The 20,323-nt window shown below is 39.2% G+C and overlaps 1 protein-coding gene and 1 long non-coding RNA gene across 5 annotated transcripts in view; both read left to right on the forward strand.

Moving 5' to 3' along the window:
• syt16 (synaptotagmin XVI) overlaps positions 1 to 5,413 on the forward strand; it is a 34,001-nt gene extending 28,588 nt beyond the window's left edge. For all 4 annotated transcript variants that reach the window (XM_027278750.1, XM_019260381.2, XM_019260383.2 and 1 more), the window contains 3 exons: positions 3,219 to 3,680; positions 3,766 to 3,955; positions 4,651 to 5,413. In XM_027278750.1, the coding sequence (XP_027134551.1) occupies positions 3,219 to 3,680; positions 3,766 to 3,955; positions 4,651 to 4,964 (966 nt within the window). In that variant the 3' untranslated portion in view covers positions 4,965 to 5,413. The remainder of the gene's footprint in view (positions 1 to 3,218; positions 3,681 to 3,765; positions 3,956 to 4,650) is intronic.
• Positions 5,414 to 13,256: 7,843 nt separating this feature from the next.
• LOC104930363 (uncharacterized) lies at positions 13,257 to 20,089 on the forward strand. The gene is made up of 4 exons (XR_797372.3): positions 13,257 to 13,586; positions 14,835 to 14,925; positions 16,191 to 16,311; positions 17,470 to 20,089. It is a non-coding gene; the product is annotated as an uncharacterized LOC104930363 (long non-coding RNA).
• Positions 20,090 to 20,323: the final 234 nt, after the last annotated feature.

Genomic DNA, 20,323 nt, shown 5'->3' on the forward strand with positions numbered 1-20,323 from the left:
AATCCATTTTTTTTTTAAGAAACTGATTGAGAAATTATTTTTTGGGGCCTTTAAGAAGTCATTTTTTGTGATTTGACAAACTTAATGAGAAATCTTGAGAAAACTGGAAAAAAAGAGCCATGGCAGAGATTACTTAACGGGGTCAGTAAGCTGTCCGCAGCCCTGCTGTTACCCATCGTGCTTGGCAGAGGTATCATCATCATTCAGCTGTGAGAGGATTAGCACACTGTCATGTTATCCTCTCAGGTTCATTTTAGAAGAAACAAACCAAACACGGCCCACTGAGGCCTCGAGGTTTTGTATAAATAGTTGATATTTCCTTCGCTCTACATGCTGCGTTGGTTAACAAACAGAAGCTCATGAATAATAATCGCTCTGTGTGTGTGTGTATAAACATAAATACGTGCATAAATCTACTTACCGTGTATTTATGTGTGTTTGTAGGAGAGTGGGGATGTAGAATCCAACAACCTCTCAGTCGCAGAATCACACTTTGAAATTGGGAGCAATCTGTGCAGTAAACACCTCCTACACAGACACACACACACACACACACACACACACACACGCACACACACACACACAGGGTGATACTGATATCTAGAAAATGCTTTATAAATAATAAATGAGTTTGGGGCAGTGGATGGCCATGTTGTAGCAGTTTATTTATACAGTTATATAACAGCCCTGCCACCGACAATGCTGCAGCTCGTACTACTACTGCTGCTAATAATAATAATAATAATAATAATAATAATAATACTATTAATACTACCTCAACAATTAGTGCGACTACACCTCCATGTACTGTTACTGTAAACAGACTAATATTAGTTCAGTCCAATTCAGTCCCAGTTAAAACATACATACCTGGTTACATAGCCCACGTCCTCAGCTCCAGTTCTGGCAGCATTCCTCCACACCTTAGGCCTGAAAACCTCCTCTACTTCAAAAACGCCTGTGGTACAAACACTAACACTCCCCTGGTGCTCTGAGCTCACAGTCTGGGCAGCCCAGCTAACAAACTGAGCTAACATGAGCTAACAGCAGCTACAGTTGGCAGCAGTTTACTTCACTGTCCATCAGGAAACTCTGTAAATCACAGAGAGTTGAAGTGGAGCAGCTGGAGGACATCAGAGGGAAAAGCAGAAAACATTTTCTCCATAAAATATGATCCAGTTTCACCAAAATCAGTCAAATAGTTGGTGGTGTGTGACTTAGTGCCGTAAAGCGTTACATACTTCTCCCGACCCGGAGCCCAAAGTTACATAGTGTGAGAACAGATGTAGAGACACCATTCACCTGATTACAAGTCAGTGTAGCATCAACATGATTTAACAGATGTTATTTTATTAGAGGAAAGTAATTGTGATTTAATAGACAGTGCACAGTTGCTAGCAGTTACTACGTTATGGACTGTTTTGTGGCACTTACACAGAATACTGGCCCAGACTCAAAACATGTTGCCCCCAACATGTTAGTCACTTTGACACAGAAACAAAGCGACTAGTGAAAGTTTGAAAAGTTTCCCTTAAAATCTTTACTACTTCCTCCTCCACCGCTGTGGAGGAAGTAGTAAAGATTCACTGATGCTGCAGCGTTCAGGTGAAGCATCAGTTTTTGTGTTTTGGACCTCCTGACCTACATGTTCAACAGATTCGAGTTGTAGCTCCGTCATTATCTTATCTCCTCTGTGGTTGCCATGTCGACGCAGACACTCAGCCTTGCTCTGTCAACACTTGACACAATTGATGTTGTGTTTGCCGACTGTAGGGGAGGCTGAGATTGGCTGCACCCAGGAGGAGGAGGAGGAGGAGGAGGAGGTTTATTTCTCCTTTATGACACGATTTCTGATTAGTTTTTGTGTCTGAACGTTTGAAAAAAAAAGGTTTGGAGAATCATTCAGTGACTGAGAGGCTTTATATTTGGAAATTAACTAGTACATCTATTCAAGTACTGTACTACAGTTTTGAGTTACTTCTGTTCTACTTATAATCATTTCAGAGAGAAATATTGCACTTTTTACTTTACTACCTTCATTTTACAGCTTTACTTTGCAGATGCAGATTATTAATACAAAAAATAAATTATTCTTTATGTATTATTATAGATGTATGTTTATACATGACGCATCACAGGGAATTTTACTTTTAGAATATGTTTTGATGCTAATACTTATTTTTACTTTAATGCAGGGCATTTATTTTTAACAGAGTATTTCTACATTGTAGTACCTTCATAAAAGATAATCAGCTCATTTCACTCTGAACACACTTAACTGTCTTTTTTATCTGTTCATCCATCTGGCTATTAATTTCATTTAAACAAATTAAAACATTTGTAAGTAATAAATAATGTATTTATTCACATAATCAGTCCAAATATGAGTGTATATTAAAATATGTGTGTGTGTTTGTGGTTTGAAATAACTTTTTTATTTCTTTAAAAATCAAGTCTCTGTTGGAATCCATTGTGAAAATGACTGGAATGAGTGTTTAACACACAACTGACTTTTTTGGGGGGGTTGACTCTCATTTTACTGGATCCCTAGTTTCTAAAGCAGATAATGGATTAATCATCATAAAATCAGGGGTCTTAATGTCTAAATGACTCAGTTTGCCCTGCCTCTGTTGCCTTTTTATTCAGATCTCCATGTTAAGTTATAAATAGACTGCAGTAACAAGACCAGAGCCTGAGAGATCATCAGTTTGAACCCTTGAGATGTAGTTAAAAATGAGAATTACTTAAACAATAACCACAGAACCTCCTTAAAATCAATGTTTTTAAGGAGGTGCCATCAACAAGGTTTTGTTGAAAAGATTGATACCATTGTCGTGTTAGCTTAGCGTAGCACAAAGACTGGAAACAGAGGGAAACTGCTAGCCTGGCTCTGTCAGAAAGTACAAAATATAACTACCAGCACAGCTAAATTTCACTAATACATTTATATCTTTTTGTTTAATCAGTACAAAAACCCAGATCGTTAAAACAAGCATTTTTAAGGCGGATTATGTGCTGGACTATTTTCTTGTCAATAGCAGTGACTTCCTGGGGTCTTCTCTGCACCTGGTCCTGACCAACAAATAAAATAAGAAGAAAGAGATTTCTTTAATTTCTTTTCGATGATTTATATATACTTATATAAATTAATTAATAAAGAAACTATTTAAATAATTAAGCTTGATTTTTTAATTTTTTTTCTCTCCCTACCTTCTCAGCAAGAGCAGCCTCCCCATGACGAGGTCTCGACTCAGCCTGTCATCTCTTCCCCTCGACCTCCCATTTCTAAATGTGGAGACCTGGTCCTCTCTCTGGAGTACCACCCTGACACGGAGAAGCTGCTGGTCTCAGTGGTCGCGGCCCGCGACATTCCGGACAAGGCTCGCAGCGGGATGGACTCCTGGCAGGTCCACATGGTCCTGCTCCCCTCAAAGAAACAACGGCAAAAGACATCGGTACAGAAAGGTTCACTGCCGCACTTCAATGAGACGTTTCGCTTCTCACGCCTGGATCCATCAGAACTGCACATGTCGGCCATCAGGTTCAGGCTGTACGCACTCGGAGGCAGGATGTCCCGTGAGCGAATGATGGGCGAGAAGGTGCTGCGTTTAGGTGGACTCAACCCAGAAGGAGGAACGATGGAGGTTACACTGGTTCTGGAGCCTCGCAGTAACCTCAAGGTGACTTTAATGGAAAAATGTGTGTCCTTCAGGCTGCATTTTGATTTTTGCACTACTCACTCTGTTTTTTTCTGTGTTGTGTCAGAGTTTAGACTCCCAGCTGAGTCTGTCTGCTGTGTCTCAGAGCGACAGTGCCTCGTCCACTCAGTCTCTGACCCACGGTGGCGTTCCAGAGCTGCTGGTGGGTCTCTCCTACAATGCCACCACAGGCCGCATGTCTGTGGAGCTCATCAAGGGCAGCCACTTCAGAAACCTGGCCATCAACAGACCTCCAGGTCTGCAGTAAACCTCACACCCACAGTGTACTCACATGCACTCTAACACATATGATATTTGCTCATTAAAATTGAGTTGAAATTGAAAAATCACTTGTCAGTGCATTTTGGTGGAACAAACTACAACTCACTCTTTTTAGCACTTTGATCCAGAGTGAAGTGTCTCAACAGGTATCAGATGGATTGCCGTGAAATTCAGAAATTGGTCACCAGAGGATGAATCCTAATATTGTGCCGCTGACTTTTCATTTTGTGCCACCACCATTTCTAATTTTTAGAGATTTGATAGTTTAGACAACTATCAGATGCATTGTCATGAAATTCTTTACAGATATTAATGTTTCAATCAAGATTAAATTGAAGTAACATTTGTGATCCCCTGACTTTTTCACCAGCACCACCATCAGGTCAAATTTGTGCACAAATCTGTGTGAAAAAAAAGTGATTCATGACTAAATACCTGCTATACTCAGTTATACAGAACCAGCAGTCAGAGATCAGTCAGTGAACATGGTGTTAAGCTGCTAACTTTAATCTGTCACACCAACAGAACCACATGTAGAGAGTGTTCTGGATGTACAGTAGGTAAGAGAGGCCTCTTCTCTCCTACAAACATGACAAAAAAGGAAGTAACAAACTTATTTTGTGTATATTTCTTCTCTCTTCCTCTGCCTCTCATCTCCTCTCTGGTCCAGATACCTATGGGCGACTGACTCTGTTGAACTCGGTCGGTCAGGAGATCTCTCGATGTAAGACGTCGGTGCGTCGCGGACAGCCCAACCCCGTCTACAAGGAGACCTTCGTCTTCCAGGTGGCGCTCTTCCAGCTGTCGGACGTCACGCTTCTGGTCTCCATCTACAACCGCCGCAGCATGAAGCGCAAAGAGATGGTGGGCTGGATCGCTCTGGGCCAGAACAGCAGCGGCGAAGAGGAGCAGCTCCACTGGCAGGACATGAAGGAGAGTCGAGGACAGCAGGTCTGCCGCTGGCACGTCCTGCTGGAGGCGTAATGCCACCAAGATTTATGATTTTTCTTTTTGTTTTGAGGTGAAAGGGAGTTTATTCTGAAAGCATTGAGCAATGGAAATACCAGCTTGGTTTGATCTGCAGACAGGATGATGCTTGTTGTTTCAGAGGCGATGGATCCAAGGACTTAGTTTCCTCAGAGCACGCTCTCTACGGTCGTATGTCCAAAGCTGGACATACATTAGACCTGGCTGGTTAATTTATGTCAACATGAAGAAACAAATTCATCTGCTCTTGGAGACTGACAACAGTTTGAAATTCAGTTGCTCACAAATACAGAAATAAATAATTGAAAGAAGAAGCCTTCAGCAAGGTTACATGACAAAGATTTAGATTCACTTGTGTGGCTATTAAGTGACATAAAACCTTTATAAATTTCAAGTTTTCATGCAAAAATTCACTTTTCCTTCTCAATAAAAACCTTTGTAGATTATCCACCAGCCTCCAAGAGGAGCTGAGAATTTGTCCTTCACTTAGAGCTTTTATTGGTGAAGCAGCTCTGTTATGAGACGAGGGTGCTTTTGTCTTTCTAGTGAAATGCTGTGTTAGAGAGTACACACAAATTAGAGGTGTGTGTGTGGTTGTGTGACTTATTCTAAGTGATGTAATTTCTAAATCTTGCTGTTCTTTTACTGGCTGGCAAATCAATGGAGATGCAAACAAAACTGCACAGCGACACGCCTGAAAGTCTAATACTGAAAACATTAGTCACTTCCTCTCAGAAACACGGCAGTCACGACAGTCTTCGCCACCTCATCGTCATTCATGAACACATCATTTGAAATGTTTTTTAGCAACAAAAAGTGGGTTGTTAAATAGAATTAAAAGTTGTGGACGTCAATCATTTGACTTGGACTGGCTGGATAGTGAAGCCAACACAGAAAAAACTGCAGTTCCTCAAACGTCCACTTGAGGCTGGCTCCAGAAGTGAGTCAGTCTCCATAAGTCCCCATGTTCAAATGTCCAACTTCACAGCAGAAATAAACATGTTTACAGCCTGGTACAAAAAACTGTTTTGGTCTCTGTAGCTAACTTCCCCATTCATGACAACTGTACTGAGGGTGAATTTATATACAACTCACCTGTTCACATTATATTAAGACTTAAAGATATGCAGAATTAAGAGTATTGCTGTCACTATTCTTCATTAGGCCACCTCAGCTCCACTCACGATACACGTCTTACCCCATTTTTGGATTAGCTGGTATCTTCCTCTAAACATTATTTTAAAGAGTGTGCCAAAAAAAAAAAAAAGACATTTTAACATGGGGGCTTATGGAGACTGACTCACTTCTCAGGCCAACCTCGAGTACAAAAGTGCAATTTTTCCGACTTCCTGTGTTGACTCTACTTCACAGCCACGGAGATTGCCAATTTGCTGGGGACTCAAATCAGGACTTGAGTGCAAAGACTTGAGACTTTCTTGTGACTTGGTCCCACTGCGGAATAGAGTCATATTGACGTCAGTGTTAGCGTTGCTGCTTAAAGATCATGTGACCATAAAATAACAGAAGTACAGAAACAAACGGGAGTAGAAGAAGTGAAGATGTTTGATGATTCAAGTGGAGGAGGAAGGCGTCTCATTTATATTCTCCTGCTGACACATGTGCTACTACAGGCAGGAAGTCTCCAGCAGCTGGAGACTCTTAACCGTGTTGGGATGAGTTCCCCCCACCCTTCCCTCTGCCTCGTTGATACTGAATGATGTTATTTGGCCTTGGCTCGATCTCCTTCACAGGGCAAAGCTCATTTCAACACCCATCAACACTGAGCTGAAAAGAGGCTTTAAATATCTCACTGCAGCTGTTAATAACACGCAATGAATTACCCTGGAAGTGCATGTTTTTTTTCTTCTTCTTCACCACACTCTCTCTCTGGTAATTGGTAGTTACAGCTGTAGAATCGTACAGTGTGATGATGGTAATGCCGCTGCTAATGCTCATCCTCTTCCAGTCTGAGCATCATTGAGTCATAAGGCAGCAGTTCAGCCCATAGGAGGGATTATATCTGTTTGTGTAGACAGATACTGTAGCTCCAAACCCTCAGGAGTTCACACACTGAGAGCAGACGTGTTTATTTGAGCGTTTGCTTTCTTTGGTTTGTTTTTCTTCAGGCAGGTGACAACAAAGACTCTTTAGAAATGTTGAACTGCAGCTCGGTTTGAAAACTGTGAGCGGAAGAAACACCAAGAAAGGTTTTAAGGGTGTGAGGAGGTGACAGTCAGTAATTACTTTTAGAAAGTCAGACATAAAAAATGAACTGAGAGCTCATGTTCACGTTCTTCATGCGGATTAAAGGGTCAGTTCATCCAAAATCACAAAAGAAACCACTTTCCCTCTCTAGAGGCCTTGAGTCATCCAGAGGTTTTTGGGTTTTCATGCCATGGTTTTGAGTGGCTTTGCGACACCTAAATACAATAAACGAACACAAATTTGTAAAGTTTCAGCACAGAAACTGGTTTACCAGAAAGATGTGCTGGCATTTTTCCTAATCCTAAAACCTTAAAGCAACATTACATAGAAATTTGTATTTTTTTAATTTGTTGCTAATGTGTAATCCCTCTGTGGTAAATATGGACAGCTGTACATGTGTATATGTTCTGATTACATTACTGATGATCAAAAACTAGCGAGTCGACAACTTTGACAACGTCGTCTTCTGTCCGTAGAAACTGCTGAGTCGGGTTACATTGTTTACAGCATCACTACACATTTGCCCAGCTCCAGTTCTGGCATGACACCAGCTCCGCTGCCTGTCAGCATTCCCTGTGCTCCGCTCCTGAAAACCTCCTCTTCTTTCTGGCTGTCCAAGGCTCCTGTGGTACAAACACTAACACTCCTCCAGTGCTCTGCCCCAGTACAGTTGGCAGCAGTTTACTTCACTGTCCATCAGGAAACTCTGTAAATCACAGAGAGTTGAGGCGGAGCAGCCGGAGGACATCAGAGGGAAAAGCAGAAAACATTTTCTCCATAAAATATGATCCAGTTTCACCAAAATCAGTCAAATAGTTGGTGGTTTGTGACTTAGTGCCGTAAAGCTTTACTTCTTGTGGGTGGAGCAAAAAATTACATATTGTCACAGTCATACTCTTTGTCTTCCCTGACCTCCTCCTTAATAGGTTTCACACTATAACAATGCCTCGCCTATTTCCAGCCATGCCTCTTATTTTTCTGAAGTTGCTTGACAGGGCTACTTAAACATAGGTTGTCTTAGTCGTTGAACAAACAGTCATTGTTGTAATTTCTCTAGTGAAGACAGTTTGCACTGTGGATAATCTATAATCATCTCCTCTTACAACAAAATACTGAAACTTGTGTACTTTCCATATTTTCCTTTTGTCACAGCTTGTCATGGACATTCAAGTCCATCAAAATGAAATGTTCCTGATGTCCTGTGCAACATTTTATTAACTTTTCCCCCAAAATTAGTACGTATATTTGATATCTTTGGAAATTTCAAGTCCAAGGGAAACGGACATTATGAATACAGTACAGGAGACACATCCACACCCAGAAAAAGACTTACGTGACTCATTTCATATATACATGATTCTAAAGAGTTGTTTTTCGTCACCAAAGTCATCCTCATCATCATCGGGAACATCAAAACATAAAGAAACACAACACATTTTCATCAGTTCACTTAAGACTTAGTTGGATAACAAAAGGTCACAGAGGAACATTTACAAGTTTTTTTCATACACAGAACCACTTCTCTCTGCTCTGCTGAGAACACAATGTTTTATTGTGTCGTTAAATGATTTGCAGAAAACTTCTGGCAATGAAGGCTGAAATCAAGGTCTTTAATTCAAAGATGACTGACATGATGAAAGGTACAATTGCTGGGTTTCATTCTGTGTCTGTTAAATGCAGGAAACCTGCTGTAAATGCTGCGTGTCTCGTGTTTAAACTGCAGTTATGTAATGGCCAATACTTCAGGTATAAATGAAGCGTGGGTGAAGAATAGGAGTGCTACAACTTGCTTAAATGTTTGGTTGAATTGAACAGAACTTTTTATTTAACTGTTATTTTTTACTATTTAAACACTCCTCAAAAAAATGCAATTAAATAGGCCAGGTTAGCCACAGAGGTCCAATTTCTGCCCCAGTTAGCGTCTGTTATGTTAGCTTTTTCTCTGTCCAAACTATAAAATGAATGTGTATCTAACTGCTCTACCTGCTAGGTAAATTGATAACTGTTGCTAGCTAGCTGATCAAGAAGTTGGCATCATTAGCAGTTTATGATAGAGGTCATAGTCAATGAAGAATTATTTTTTGTTCAAGAATGAACTAGCATTGATCTTTTATTGAAAGGTAAAGAGCTAGTTAGTTTTAGCATTATCAAAGCGACTCGGACAAACAACAGAAAGGTTAGATTTACCATTTCTTGTATTTTCAAACAGTACGTTCAACTTTAACACAAGAAAACTCTTGTGGTTAATAAACCAATCAGTTTGGCAAACGTTTCCCAGCTAAACCCCAAACCAAATAAAAAGCTACTACAGTAGCATCCAGAACCAGCTCCAACATAACCTGTAAACCTAAAAATCACATAGACAAGTCATGATATGTTGTCCCTCGCTATTTACAGTATTACTATGGTAAGTAACCTTTGTTACCATGCCATGCATGCTAATGTTAGAATCTTGCATTAAAGCGTATGGATAGGAGAGAAGATGTAATGCCACCTTCTAAACTCTTTGGATACTGAGTACAACTTTGAAATTAACTCAACAAACTTTGTTGAAAAATAGAAGTTTGGGGATGTTAGCAGCCACTATAACAATGTCATGTAAAGAAAATTCTTTAGTGGAATAATAAAAACATAGATCGGGCCCAGACAGAATATTTAATTTTAAAAACCACTTTGTTTCACAACAAACCGTTCTACAACACATTTTCACTGTACTGTATATTACAAAACAGTATTATATTTATTAGTAGTAATTCTTGTCAGTAAGTTATATAACACTAGTCTTGACCTGCTACTATAAAAAATTTGTTTTAACATTTTATATCAGCACTCCTATTCTACGGGCTTCATACATGTGAGTGTGTGAATAGTGACATGAACTATATTTACTGCACAGACGGATATATTTTATGCATGTCGAGTTGTTGTACAGAACCTATAATATCTATTCTATATTTTTTAAAATAGTAAATGTTTAATGTTCCTAAGTATTTCCCAGGATTTCTATGGTAGGCTGTTTACACGTCTGCATGCTCAAGTTTGGGATCCCAGGTTGTATCACAGATGTGAGACAATCAGATTGTGCTGCAGATGTAATATGGTTGTAAAACTCTGATGAAGTGCCTGTAACATTTAGAGATGAAACATATCCACAGTGACAAAGGGATGATCCAAATTTGCATGAAGCCTTCTCATTGTTCCCCGTGAATGCTGCTGTAGGACTGCATGCATGGAAGGTGACGACAGGGCAAGCCTCCTAATGTCAAAGGCTGGGACCAGGGCTGAAGTCAAAGTCAGACCAGATTCAGTAAAGTCTGCACCAGATCAACAGGGTGGGGGGGCGTTTTTTTACTGCAAGGGAACACATGACCAAATCCAGGGAACTAAATAACTATTTTTAAAGTGAAGGGACGCATATAACTATTATGTGGGAACAAAAAACTTTACACTCTGGATATAAATTTAGCTGTAGTTCAGATTTTTCTCATTTAGGTTAGCCTAACGTGTGTAAAGGGAAATACACTTAATCGCTTTCTTTACAAGTTATGGATAGATATTGATCTCAAGTTTGTGTATAAGTACAGGCTGGAGTTAGGTTAGCCTAGCCTAGCATAAAGACTGGAAACAAAGGGAAACAGTTAGCCCGACACTGCAAATATAATTTAGCACATCTAAAGCTAACAAATTAACATTTGTTAAACATGTATAGAAAAGCAACATTTTGTGGTTTTGGATGGAGTTTTGTGCTGCACCATATAACATACTGATCACTGTTTTTGAACAGATTAAACCAAAGACTGTATAAAGATAGATGACATGTCGACAAAAATGAAGCCAAAATATCCCAGATATATATCCCACACACCTGACTGACTGACAAATTAAAACACTTGAACAAACATCAGCGTTATAAGAACGACCTAAAATTGCAGAAACTATCAAATTTATTTGACGTGTACTTTGATTTTTGTCCCATCTATGACCAGGGTTTATGGCCTGTACTGCATCCAGCCAGCAGAGGGTGACCCAGATGTTTTGGCTTCACTTTTGGGGAGCTATCATATCATCCATTTTTTATATACAGTCGATGAATTCATTAAACAAGGTATAAGGTGTTCACTTGTGAGATTTAGAGGAGCTGGTAGGTGTTATTAACTTTGGACAGAGCCGGGCTAGCTGTTCACCTCTGCTGCCAGTGTTTATGCTGAGCTAGGCTAATCATCGCCTGGTTCTAGCTGTGTACTGTGCAAATGGAAGTACTATTGTTCCTCTTATCTAACTCTTTGCAAGAGAACAAATAAGCATTTAACACTTATAATAATATGTTATGATAAAACTGTCTCATACATCTTATTTTAAATAAATTGAATATATTCAGAAATAAAGTGGAACCAGGAGCTGTTTTACAATAGACAACACTGACACAAGCCTGAGACACCGACACTGACTTTTCAGCCTGTAGAGACTGTAGTCCAGCAGCCCTGGTCCGGGCCGTGCATGCTGAGCCCCTGCGACATCCAGAAAGCACTTTTTGTACCAAGTTTTGTTGTTGCCAATAAAACACAGAAGATCCCTGCTGTGGGAACGTCTGTCTGCCATCTGTTTTCTTGGGTCCTTCTGTCCGTCCTGAGCTCTGCTCAGATGTCTTAATTCAGAGAATGAGGTCATAGTTAACAACAACAAAATCACAGTTCATCCGTTGTGATTGGCAGGAGAGATTTCCAGTTTTACAGAGGAAATCACACAGAGTGGATTGGTGTTTCGTGGAGTGTTTTGGGACGTTATCCTCATCTTCATCAACAGATGTTTTGGTTTTTAAGCAGGAATTAGAGGTTGTTTGTGTTGCTATTAGCTGTATCAAGTCTTAAATTTATCTTTAAATAAATGCTGGACAGCTGTGGTGTTATCATACCACAGTTACTTTATTTGAAGTATGACACAAAACTCTTTAAAAACTCTGTAATTCAAGGTTCAGAGTGTAATCCCACTGTGGACTTTGCTAACAGCCAAACATCAAGCAAGATCAACAACAGACAGCAGACATAGCAGCAGCTAATATTACTGACTAGTCCAACAGCAGTCAGCCCAGCTCGGCGTCTGTCTTTCAGCCTTTTATTTCACCAAGCTCTCACCAACCACTAAAAGTCAGTCCCACATTTACTCTTGTCCGGCGGCTTCTTGCTCACTCACTCTCTCCTTTTCTCTTCTTAGCTTCCTCCATCAACGTCCTCTTCAGTCTCTTCTCCTCTGTCATTATGTCCATAGAGGCTGCTGAGCCTGGCTACATTGCCCACTCGCCCAGCTCCGGTTCTGACACGACACTAGCTCAAGCAATCGATTGTCTCATTTAACTGTCAGCAAGAAAGGGAATAAACCATTTCTTAAATGTCAAACTATTACTTTAAGAGGACAACCTCTGTGATCACACATTTAAGTCCTAGCGTTAACAAGTTCCCTACCATTTGTAGCAGCCATACAAACAGGCACCGTGGCGAGGGCCTAAAAACCTCCTCTTCTTCTTCCCTGTGGTCCAAAACACCTGTGCTATAAATACTAAGACTCCCTGGGTGCTCTGAGCTCACAGTCCGGGCTAACAAATTGAGCTAACATTAGCTAACAGCAGCTACAGGTGACAGCAGTTTACTTCACTGTCCATCAGGAAACTCTGTAAATCACAGAGAGTTGAGGCGGAGCAGCCGGAGGACATCAGAGGGAAAAGCAGAAAACATTTTCTTCATAAAATATGATCCAGTTTCACCAAAATCAGTCAAATAGTTGGTGGTGTGTCACTTAGTGCCATAAAGCGTTATGTACTTCTCCCGAAACGGAGTGCCATAGTGACTGAATTCACCTGATTACAAGTCAGTGCAGAATCAACATGATTTATCAGAGGTTAGTTTATTAGAAAGAAAATTGTGTGAATGAATGAAGCATCCTGTTGGAAGAAACTGCAGTGTTGGACTCATCTGAGTTATATCTGAGTGTGTAACATTGGTTTGTACACACACACACACACACACACACCGTGCATCTCTGGATTCAAGAGGATTGATGCTGGAGCGTCATCATCGTACTTACTCAGTCTCCTAGCAACAGGAAACATCAGCTTCCACGAGGACCAATGAGGGCGCGCGGAGAGCGGTGTGTGTTGTCTCTTGTTGCTGTGAACGGAATATTTTAGGAGACTGGAGAGCAGCGAGCGTCTCACCCCGGAGGAGGAGGCTGGAGCCGGTGTCTGTCCGCCCGTCTGTCTGTCTGCAGGGACCGAGAGAAGCTCTGACTTCAGGCCGAGCTCTAGCGTCGCCGAATTGGTGTGAGGACGGTAGATGTCGCGCCAAAGAGCGGAGGACATCCAGAGAGAGAGAGGCTTTATCGGGGATTTACTGAAGTACTGCTGGACAGAAACATTTACAGGTTAGACGATTTAACGCATGTTTAATGGTGACAGCAGCTAAACTGAGCATTGGGTACAGAGGCAAAGGCAGTACACATTTAAAAGGACATAAAGACACAATGAGAATGAAATTTAAATAAAATATAAATGGATGAAACGGTAATACAGGTCTGTAACTCAACAAATTGAGGATTGGAAATTTGATGGTTTGTACTGATTTTTTTTTTTAGATAAATTGAAGGATTACACGTAAAAATACAATAAAACACCTCTTAAGATTAATAAACCCCTTTACATTACATAAACAATCACAAAGCTCAAAGATCAAGTTGCTTTTTTTGTGCACATTTTTTAAACCAATCTTAATAAAGTGAAAGCCTGTTTTAAGGTGGGAACACTTTTATTGAGAATAAATGTTGCAAACAGACAATGTTGCATCCACACACACTTCCCACGCAGCCTCTCTCTCTGCTCATGTACCCATCATCGTGCATCATTCTCCCACAGAGGAAACATTCAGGCAGCAGTTGGATGTTAAAAAATGATGTGAGTCATTGAAGCAGCTTCAGGGGAGCCGGCATGAATGATGAAGCTTCCCACTCCATGTTTATGATTGATTTATGGCATTTTTAAATACACATGACACACAGAAACCCTCTTCTCTCCTCTTCTTGAATTCAAATGAGCTTTTTGCTCTTTAATGGACCATTAAATCCTGATATTATAGATGCATTAATAGATATAGATGTATTAATAATAAGAAACGTATTTTAGCACATTAACAAATGAAAAAAAAACATTTTTGATATTTTCTTTATCATCATGCAAGAAAATTTTAATTTCATTTGTTTTGTGCATTATATATGTATTTTTCCTTCTTTAATTTCCCTAATTTTTTCCCTGGATATTTGGTTGTTTTCCTGCTGACTGATTGCTGAGAGAGCTGCTGTCTAAACTCTGATCACCAAAACGTGATATTATTTCAAATTTGCATTAAAAAAAAAGTAGGAAGTTGTGCAATTTTAAAAATTTGATAGTAACTTTGTTTTGTTTTATCAGGTATTGATAAAAAAAAATCCAGCTTTAACATGTGTCAAGTTTGGACCTAAAATCAAATTTAGACTCTAAATTGGAGGTTGGCAGCTCTGACAGTCACATTGTGCAGTGTCGTTTCAACATGCATGCTCAGATGTTTTGGTCCTGTCTTTCCATCTTCCTCCTCCTTCTGTTCCTCCTCACTTGTCTTACCTGACCTGTATCCCCTGCAGGAGCCTGAGGGCGATGTGGAGGCTCGGATCGTCTCAGACACACTGATTCAAAATCCTGATCTGAGAGCTGACTGTGGGACATCAACAGCAGGTAATCAGAGCTACTGTCTCTTAGTGACTTCACAGGTGGTGTAATGTTGTAGCTTTGTTTTTACGGTTTTAGTTTGGAGGACTTGTTGGAAACAGGTGATGGAGATTTGAGGGCACTACCAGGCCATAAGTTGATATGAGGGCATGTAGCTTTAAATTAGTATTAAAACCTTATAAAACTTCACCCTATAGAAAGGTTTCTAACTGAAATATAAATGGGAAACTGAAATAAGAACATAATTAATACATTATATCATGTATTTTTGTTCATGAATATTCAAAATTCTCTGCAGAGATGTGAGGCAGAAATGGGAGGAGATGTGCAATGAGGCGCACTGGCATAATTCACAAATTCAAATACATGAAGGGAATTTAAGTGGAAAATAAATATATAAATATATATTTATATATATAAATATATATATATTATATAATATATATATATTATTTAATAATATATATTATATAGTGTAAAGTGCGTTTTTAGAGCTTTTACTCTCTGAAAACAGCTCCTTGCCAGTTCAGTTTCAGGCTGTAAATTGGTTCATCAGTACAAGTGACACCTTTCAGATTATAGTCATTTAACAAGGATTAATAGGGATTATAAAGACTTTAAATATAACCCTAAAATGCCTCATTAATCTGGTTGTGACTGCAGACTTTAGTGTCAAATGGTCAAAACCATCAACTTACTAGTTCTCAGCAAAAGACCATGAGGCGACCAAAAGCTTTAAAGATATTTTATTTGTCAAACTAATGTAGGAATTAACATTTCTTTCAGAGGCTAATACGTTTATAGATAATATGAAATGTTGGGATACATATGATTGTTCCTCAGCAACCTTAATCCACAAATATAGATACCAGTGTCAGCCCCAAGCAGTGACCTTTGCAAAAAACTGCACCTACTCAAACATCTACTTGAGGCTGGCTCCAGAAGTGAGTCAGTCTCCATAAGTCCCCATGTTAAAATTTGAGTACCTGAGTCACCTATGGTTGACCCGTGCACTGTCCAGTCTTTATACTCTCTGTGGTCCGTCCTCAAATCCTATGATCTGCTCTGTAAAGGTCTTGTGATGAGTCATAACCTAAGAAGTTTGTAATGGACACAAGTTTATTGTCAATTTTTTGAAACTTCAGTTCAAAAAGATCCAATTTATTGGCTCTAGAGTGTAAAATAGAAAATTTGTTAATGGTAACATGGGGTAAAAATCAGTGCTTTTCTTTTCTTAAACTATTGTCGAATCTCTGGTTTGTTGCCTCCAGCAGCCCCTTCCCTGTGAGAGAGAGACCAAACCATTCAACAACGTCGAAAGTTGCCTACTTCAAGAGGAAATATGCGGAGGAAGAGGATTTACAGGGAAGCCTACATGGATATTTTCAAAAAGTATGAACCTGCCCTTTTATTGTACATATTTGCAAGTCAATCTTCAGCCAGGTTCATGTCATTTTACATGAATTTCACTCCCATGGTCATACAGTATAGTAGTACACTGATCTCTGCTTCTATGCAGATTCCCAGGAATCGAACTGCAAACCTCTGCTCACATAATTGATACAGTCATTATAAATAATAGCATATATTAAACTTTAATACAAATTTAACATGTTCAGGATCTCTTTTCTTGTGTAAAATAAGTGAAATTATTATGAAGTATTGGCAAAGACAAACTACCAAAGACAGCCCAGCCATGCTGGTTAAGATTAGCTATCAATCTACTTTGGCTAATGTACTAGCTACTGTTACAGTCTTGCTCCTATCCAAAACCACAAAATATTCATCATGGTGTCATGGGAGATCTTTAGATAAATGTTCTTTGTGAAACTTTATGTGAAAAATGGAAAAGAAGCAATGCAAGATGAATAGTTTGTAAAAAAGCTCAGCAAGGTAGCTTGAAAAGATTGCCTAGCCTGCCTGAACCTTCCTGCTAACAAACTAACAAAGCCAAGCTACAACAGATTAAATTGTTTGATTATGTTGATTTTTTTTTTTTAAACACTTAATATTAATGATTATGTAAATGTCAATTTTATAACACTGATAATGCCCAGAAGGGGTGGAAGTTGAGTATGGACTCATGCTATTTGAGGTGATGGTTAAAATGACATTTTGGAAAATTGTAGTAGCAATTTAAATAACTAAGGACAAAAAAAAACAAAAAACTGTTAGGTTATAGGGACATAATCTTGACCATAAATGACATTTTTCAATATATCGGGATGTGTGCGTGGAACACATTATTCACACAGACATTCAAAACACTCTGGTTGTTATATAAAATTTGGTACATTTAGCTCAGGAGTCAGTTACCACAGAGAAATGCTGCGTTGTATATTATTACATCCACATTTTCTGATCATGTGCTGATGACTTCTTAAGAAAAGTAGTCAAATCCCATGAATGCTTCAGTTATTTTGTATGTAGCTTTGACCCTGAGACTTTTATCTGTTTGTATGAGCTGCAAAACCTAAGCTTATTCTCTGATATCGAGTGTCAAGTAAAAATGTCACAACACAAACTAATCTATCTATTTGTCATCTGCAGCACCTGATACTGCAGGAGGATCGGAGCTGCATCCTGAAGCTGTCCCTGGAGAAGCTGAGGTTCCTGGAGGACCCTGAGGCTTACCTGAGGCGCTCCGTCCTCATCAACAACCTGCTAAGGAAGATCCACCATGAGGAGGAAGAGCTGGAGGCTGAAGAGGAGGAGGAAGAAGAAGATGAAGTAGAAGAAGAGGAAGAAGAAGAGGAAGAAGGAGAGGAGGTTATAGCAGAGAAGGGCCAGCGGAGGCTGTTGTATCCAGACAGGAAGAAGGTAAAGGTGCTGGTGATGGACTGCTGCTCTCCAACATTTGGCCTCGAGGAGCTGCAGCATTACCGACTGGTGCCCTGTTATCCATCGGCTGGATGCCTGTACAGCCTGGGTACCTGCCCGGGTCTCGCCCCCAACCACCAGGTCCTTCTGTACAACCTGGATGACAACGGCTGACTGTCCAGACATCACCGTCATGCCTCTTTTCAAAGCTGGGTAATGCAACGTCAGATCATGTTACGAGGATGTGGAGGAAAGCTGCTGTTGTTGTTCCCTCGGTTTCCCTTTGGGGGACACGTGTCCTAGGGTCTGTTTTGTTCCAGGATGCGACCCCCTCTTGTCACCTCGATAAGAGGCAGCGGTGGATCTGAGACACTGAGATAACCCTGATTCTTCTTCTGCCTCAGGATCAACAGGGTCTCTGACACTGATGTCAGAATGATGTCACTGCCATTTACTATAATGTGAGAGACTCTGAAGCAGGCAGGATTTTTTTCGGCTGTTGATGTTGTGTTATTGATTTTTATTGTTATTGTTGCTCATGTGAACTGTGAGCATATTCAGGGATTTACAGACTGTAGGCTATTTTTGATGCACCTTGGCTTGCGTGGAGAATATGTGCTGACATGCTTCTGTTATCTTTTTATGCTACCGTGTGATTTATGAAATATTCTGTGTGAACATTCCCTGGACTGTGTGAATACTCATTCTATGAGGTGCCCGTGAAAAAGACTGTTTCTTTCTCTGTACTCTCTGTACTATGTCCCGGGTTCATTCAATGATGCTGTTAGTCATTTCATTTTGCATCACTTTGCTGCCCTCTGCTGGTGTAGGGTGTGTTCAAAGATGGTAACACTTTACTGTGAGTCCTCCTATTTAACATTTATAAGCAGTATATAAACATCTGATGAATAGTTTAACACACATAATGCAGTTGTATGCAGATATGTGTTAAGTTAATATATTTGTCAACAAATATAACTTATGAATGGAGGCTGGCATGTAAACATAATGAATGAATTATATTAAAATAGTATTAACTATGTCATAAATTGTTAACAAATATTGTCCATTAATAAACACTTAAATTGTCTTTATATCTGCATACAGCTACATTATATTGATATATAACTTATTTAATTAATATTAAGGACACATAAAAGGTTCATAGTCAACTAAATCAAAAGAGACAAAATACACAATAAAATAAATTCATAGCAACACATACACAACTTAAGAGACAGAACTCTTTCCACAGACAAACTCGACACAGTGAGGTCATTTTGTTAAGCCTGCACATATCTGTATGTGTGATTTCATATTGTAGCAGAGCAGGTCAGCACACCAACACATTTGGCTGGTACTACGCCATTGTGGACATTTAAGGAGCGTCTCATGCCGCATCATCGGCCACGTTGAGTCTCTGCATGTTGAACACCACAGGTGGGCTGTATATAACGGGGTTCAAAAAGCTAAAAATAAAGCTAAATTGAATTTAAACAAGTATATTAGCTTGTTCATACAGCTTATGGTGCTGTCTGTGGATGTCTTCATCATCTGATAGATCAGTGACAATGTGATGGCTGAGATATTTACTATACTAATTCAATACTAATTTGAAAATATAATATATTTGGAAATATTGCCAGCCAACAACCTGTCATGACAAATAATCCATATGCACATTAAAAAGAAAAGGCCCTGTCGGAGTCCATTATTAACATGAAATGATTTTAATAGAGAATTTCCCCAATTAACTTGCATAGACTGACGAACATACCAGACCCAGACCTCTCTGAGCTTCACCATATTGCGTCATTTTTCAGGATTTGTGTGTTCAAAAAAATAGTGATATAGTATTTATATTGTTATAAACCATAAAGTGTATTAAATGTTAATACTATACTGCTTTTAAAGCTAAATACTTGGGGTACTCAAGTAAAGTTGCTTTCTGTTGCTTGTTTTAAATGTGGTTTACATTTATTTCTTCTGCTCCCAAAAAAGTTATTTGTGGATGATTCTCAGCCTAGTGTTTTGAAGCTGAAAGAGCAGAATGTCTTTAAATTGATATTATATTTCAATTTTTCCTCCCTGTCAGTCCTGGTTATAATGGCAGCTGAGCATAGGGACTAAGTTTGGCTAAATTGTCAGAAGATATTTTTTATTATTTAATGTGGCACATGCTTTATAAAGCGGACTAATCTGCTGTGGAATGACAGTTATAATTAACGATTCATCCTTTTTTCCAGTGTCTCTTTCTGTGTTTTAATTGTTCTGTCTTTGTCCAGGACTTTCACTGGGTTTGAAAAGTTGCATCATGGTAACAATCACTACAATGGAAAACAAACATCAACAAACTGCAGGCAACTATTAAAGAAAAGTTTGATATTTTAAAACAAGAATTTATATTTTGATGAAAATGTGTATTCCATATTTAAGATATACTATTTTGAAAAAGGGCCATAAACTTTTTTTCAGGTCATTGATTATCAAATAAAGTATGTAAGGTGACAATGTTTGCTGTGTCTATCTATCTATCTATCTATCTATCTATCTATCTATCTATCTATCTTAATTGTCCTTTTAT

The sequence above is a fragment of the Larimichthys crocea genome, chromosome V (genome assembly GCF_000972845.2).
Source record: "Larimichthys crocea isolate SSNF chromosome V, L_crocea_2.0, whole genome shotgun sequence".
Classification (NCBI taxonomy): domain Eukaryota; kingdom Metazoa; phylum Chordata; class Actinopteri; family Sciaenidae; genus Larimichthys; species Larimichthys crocea.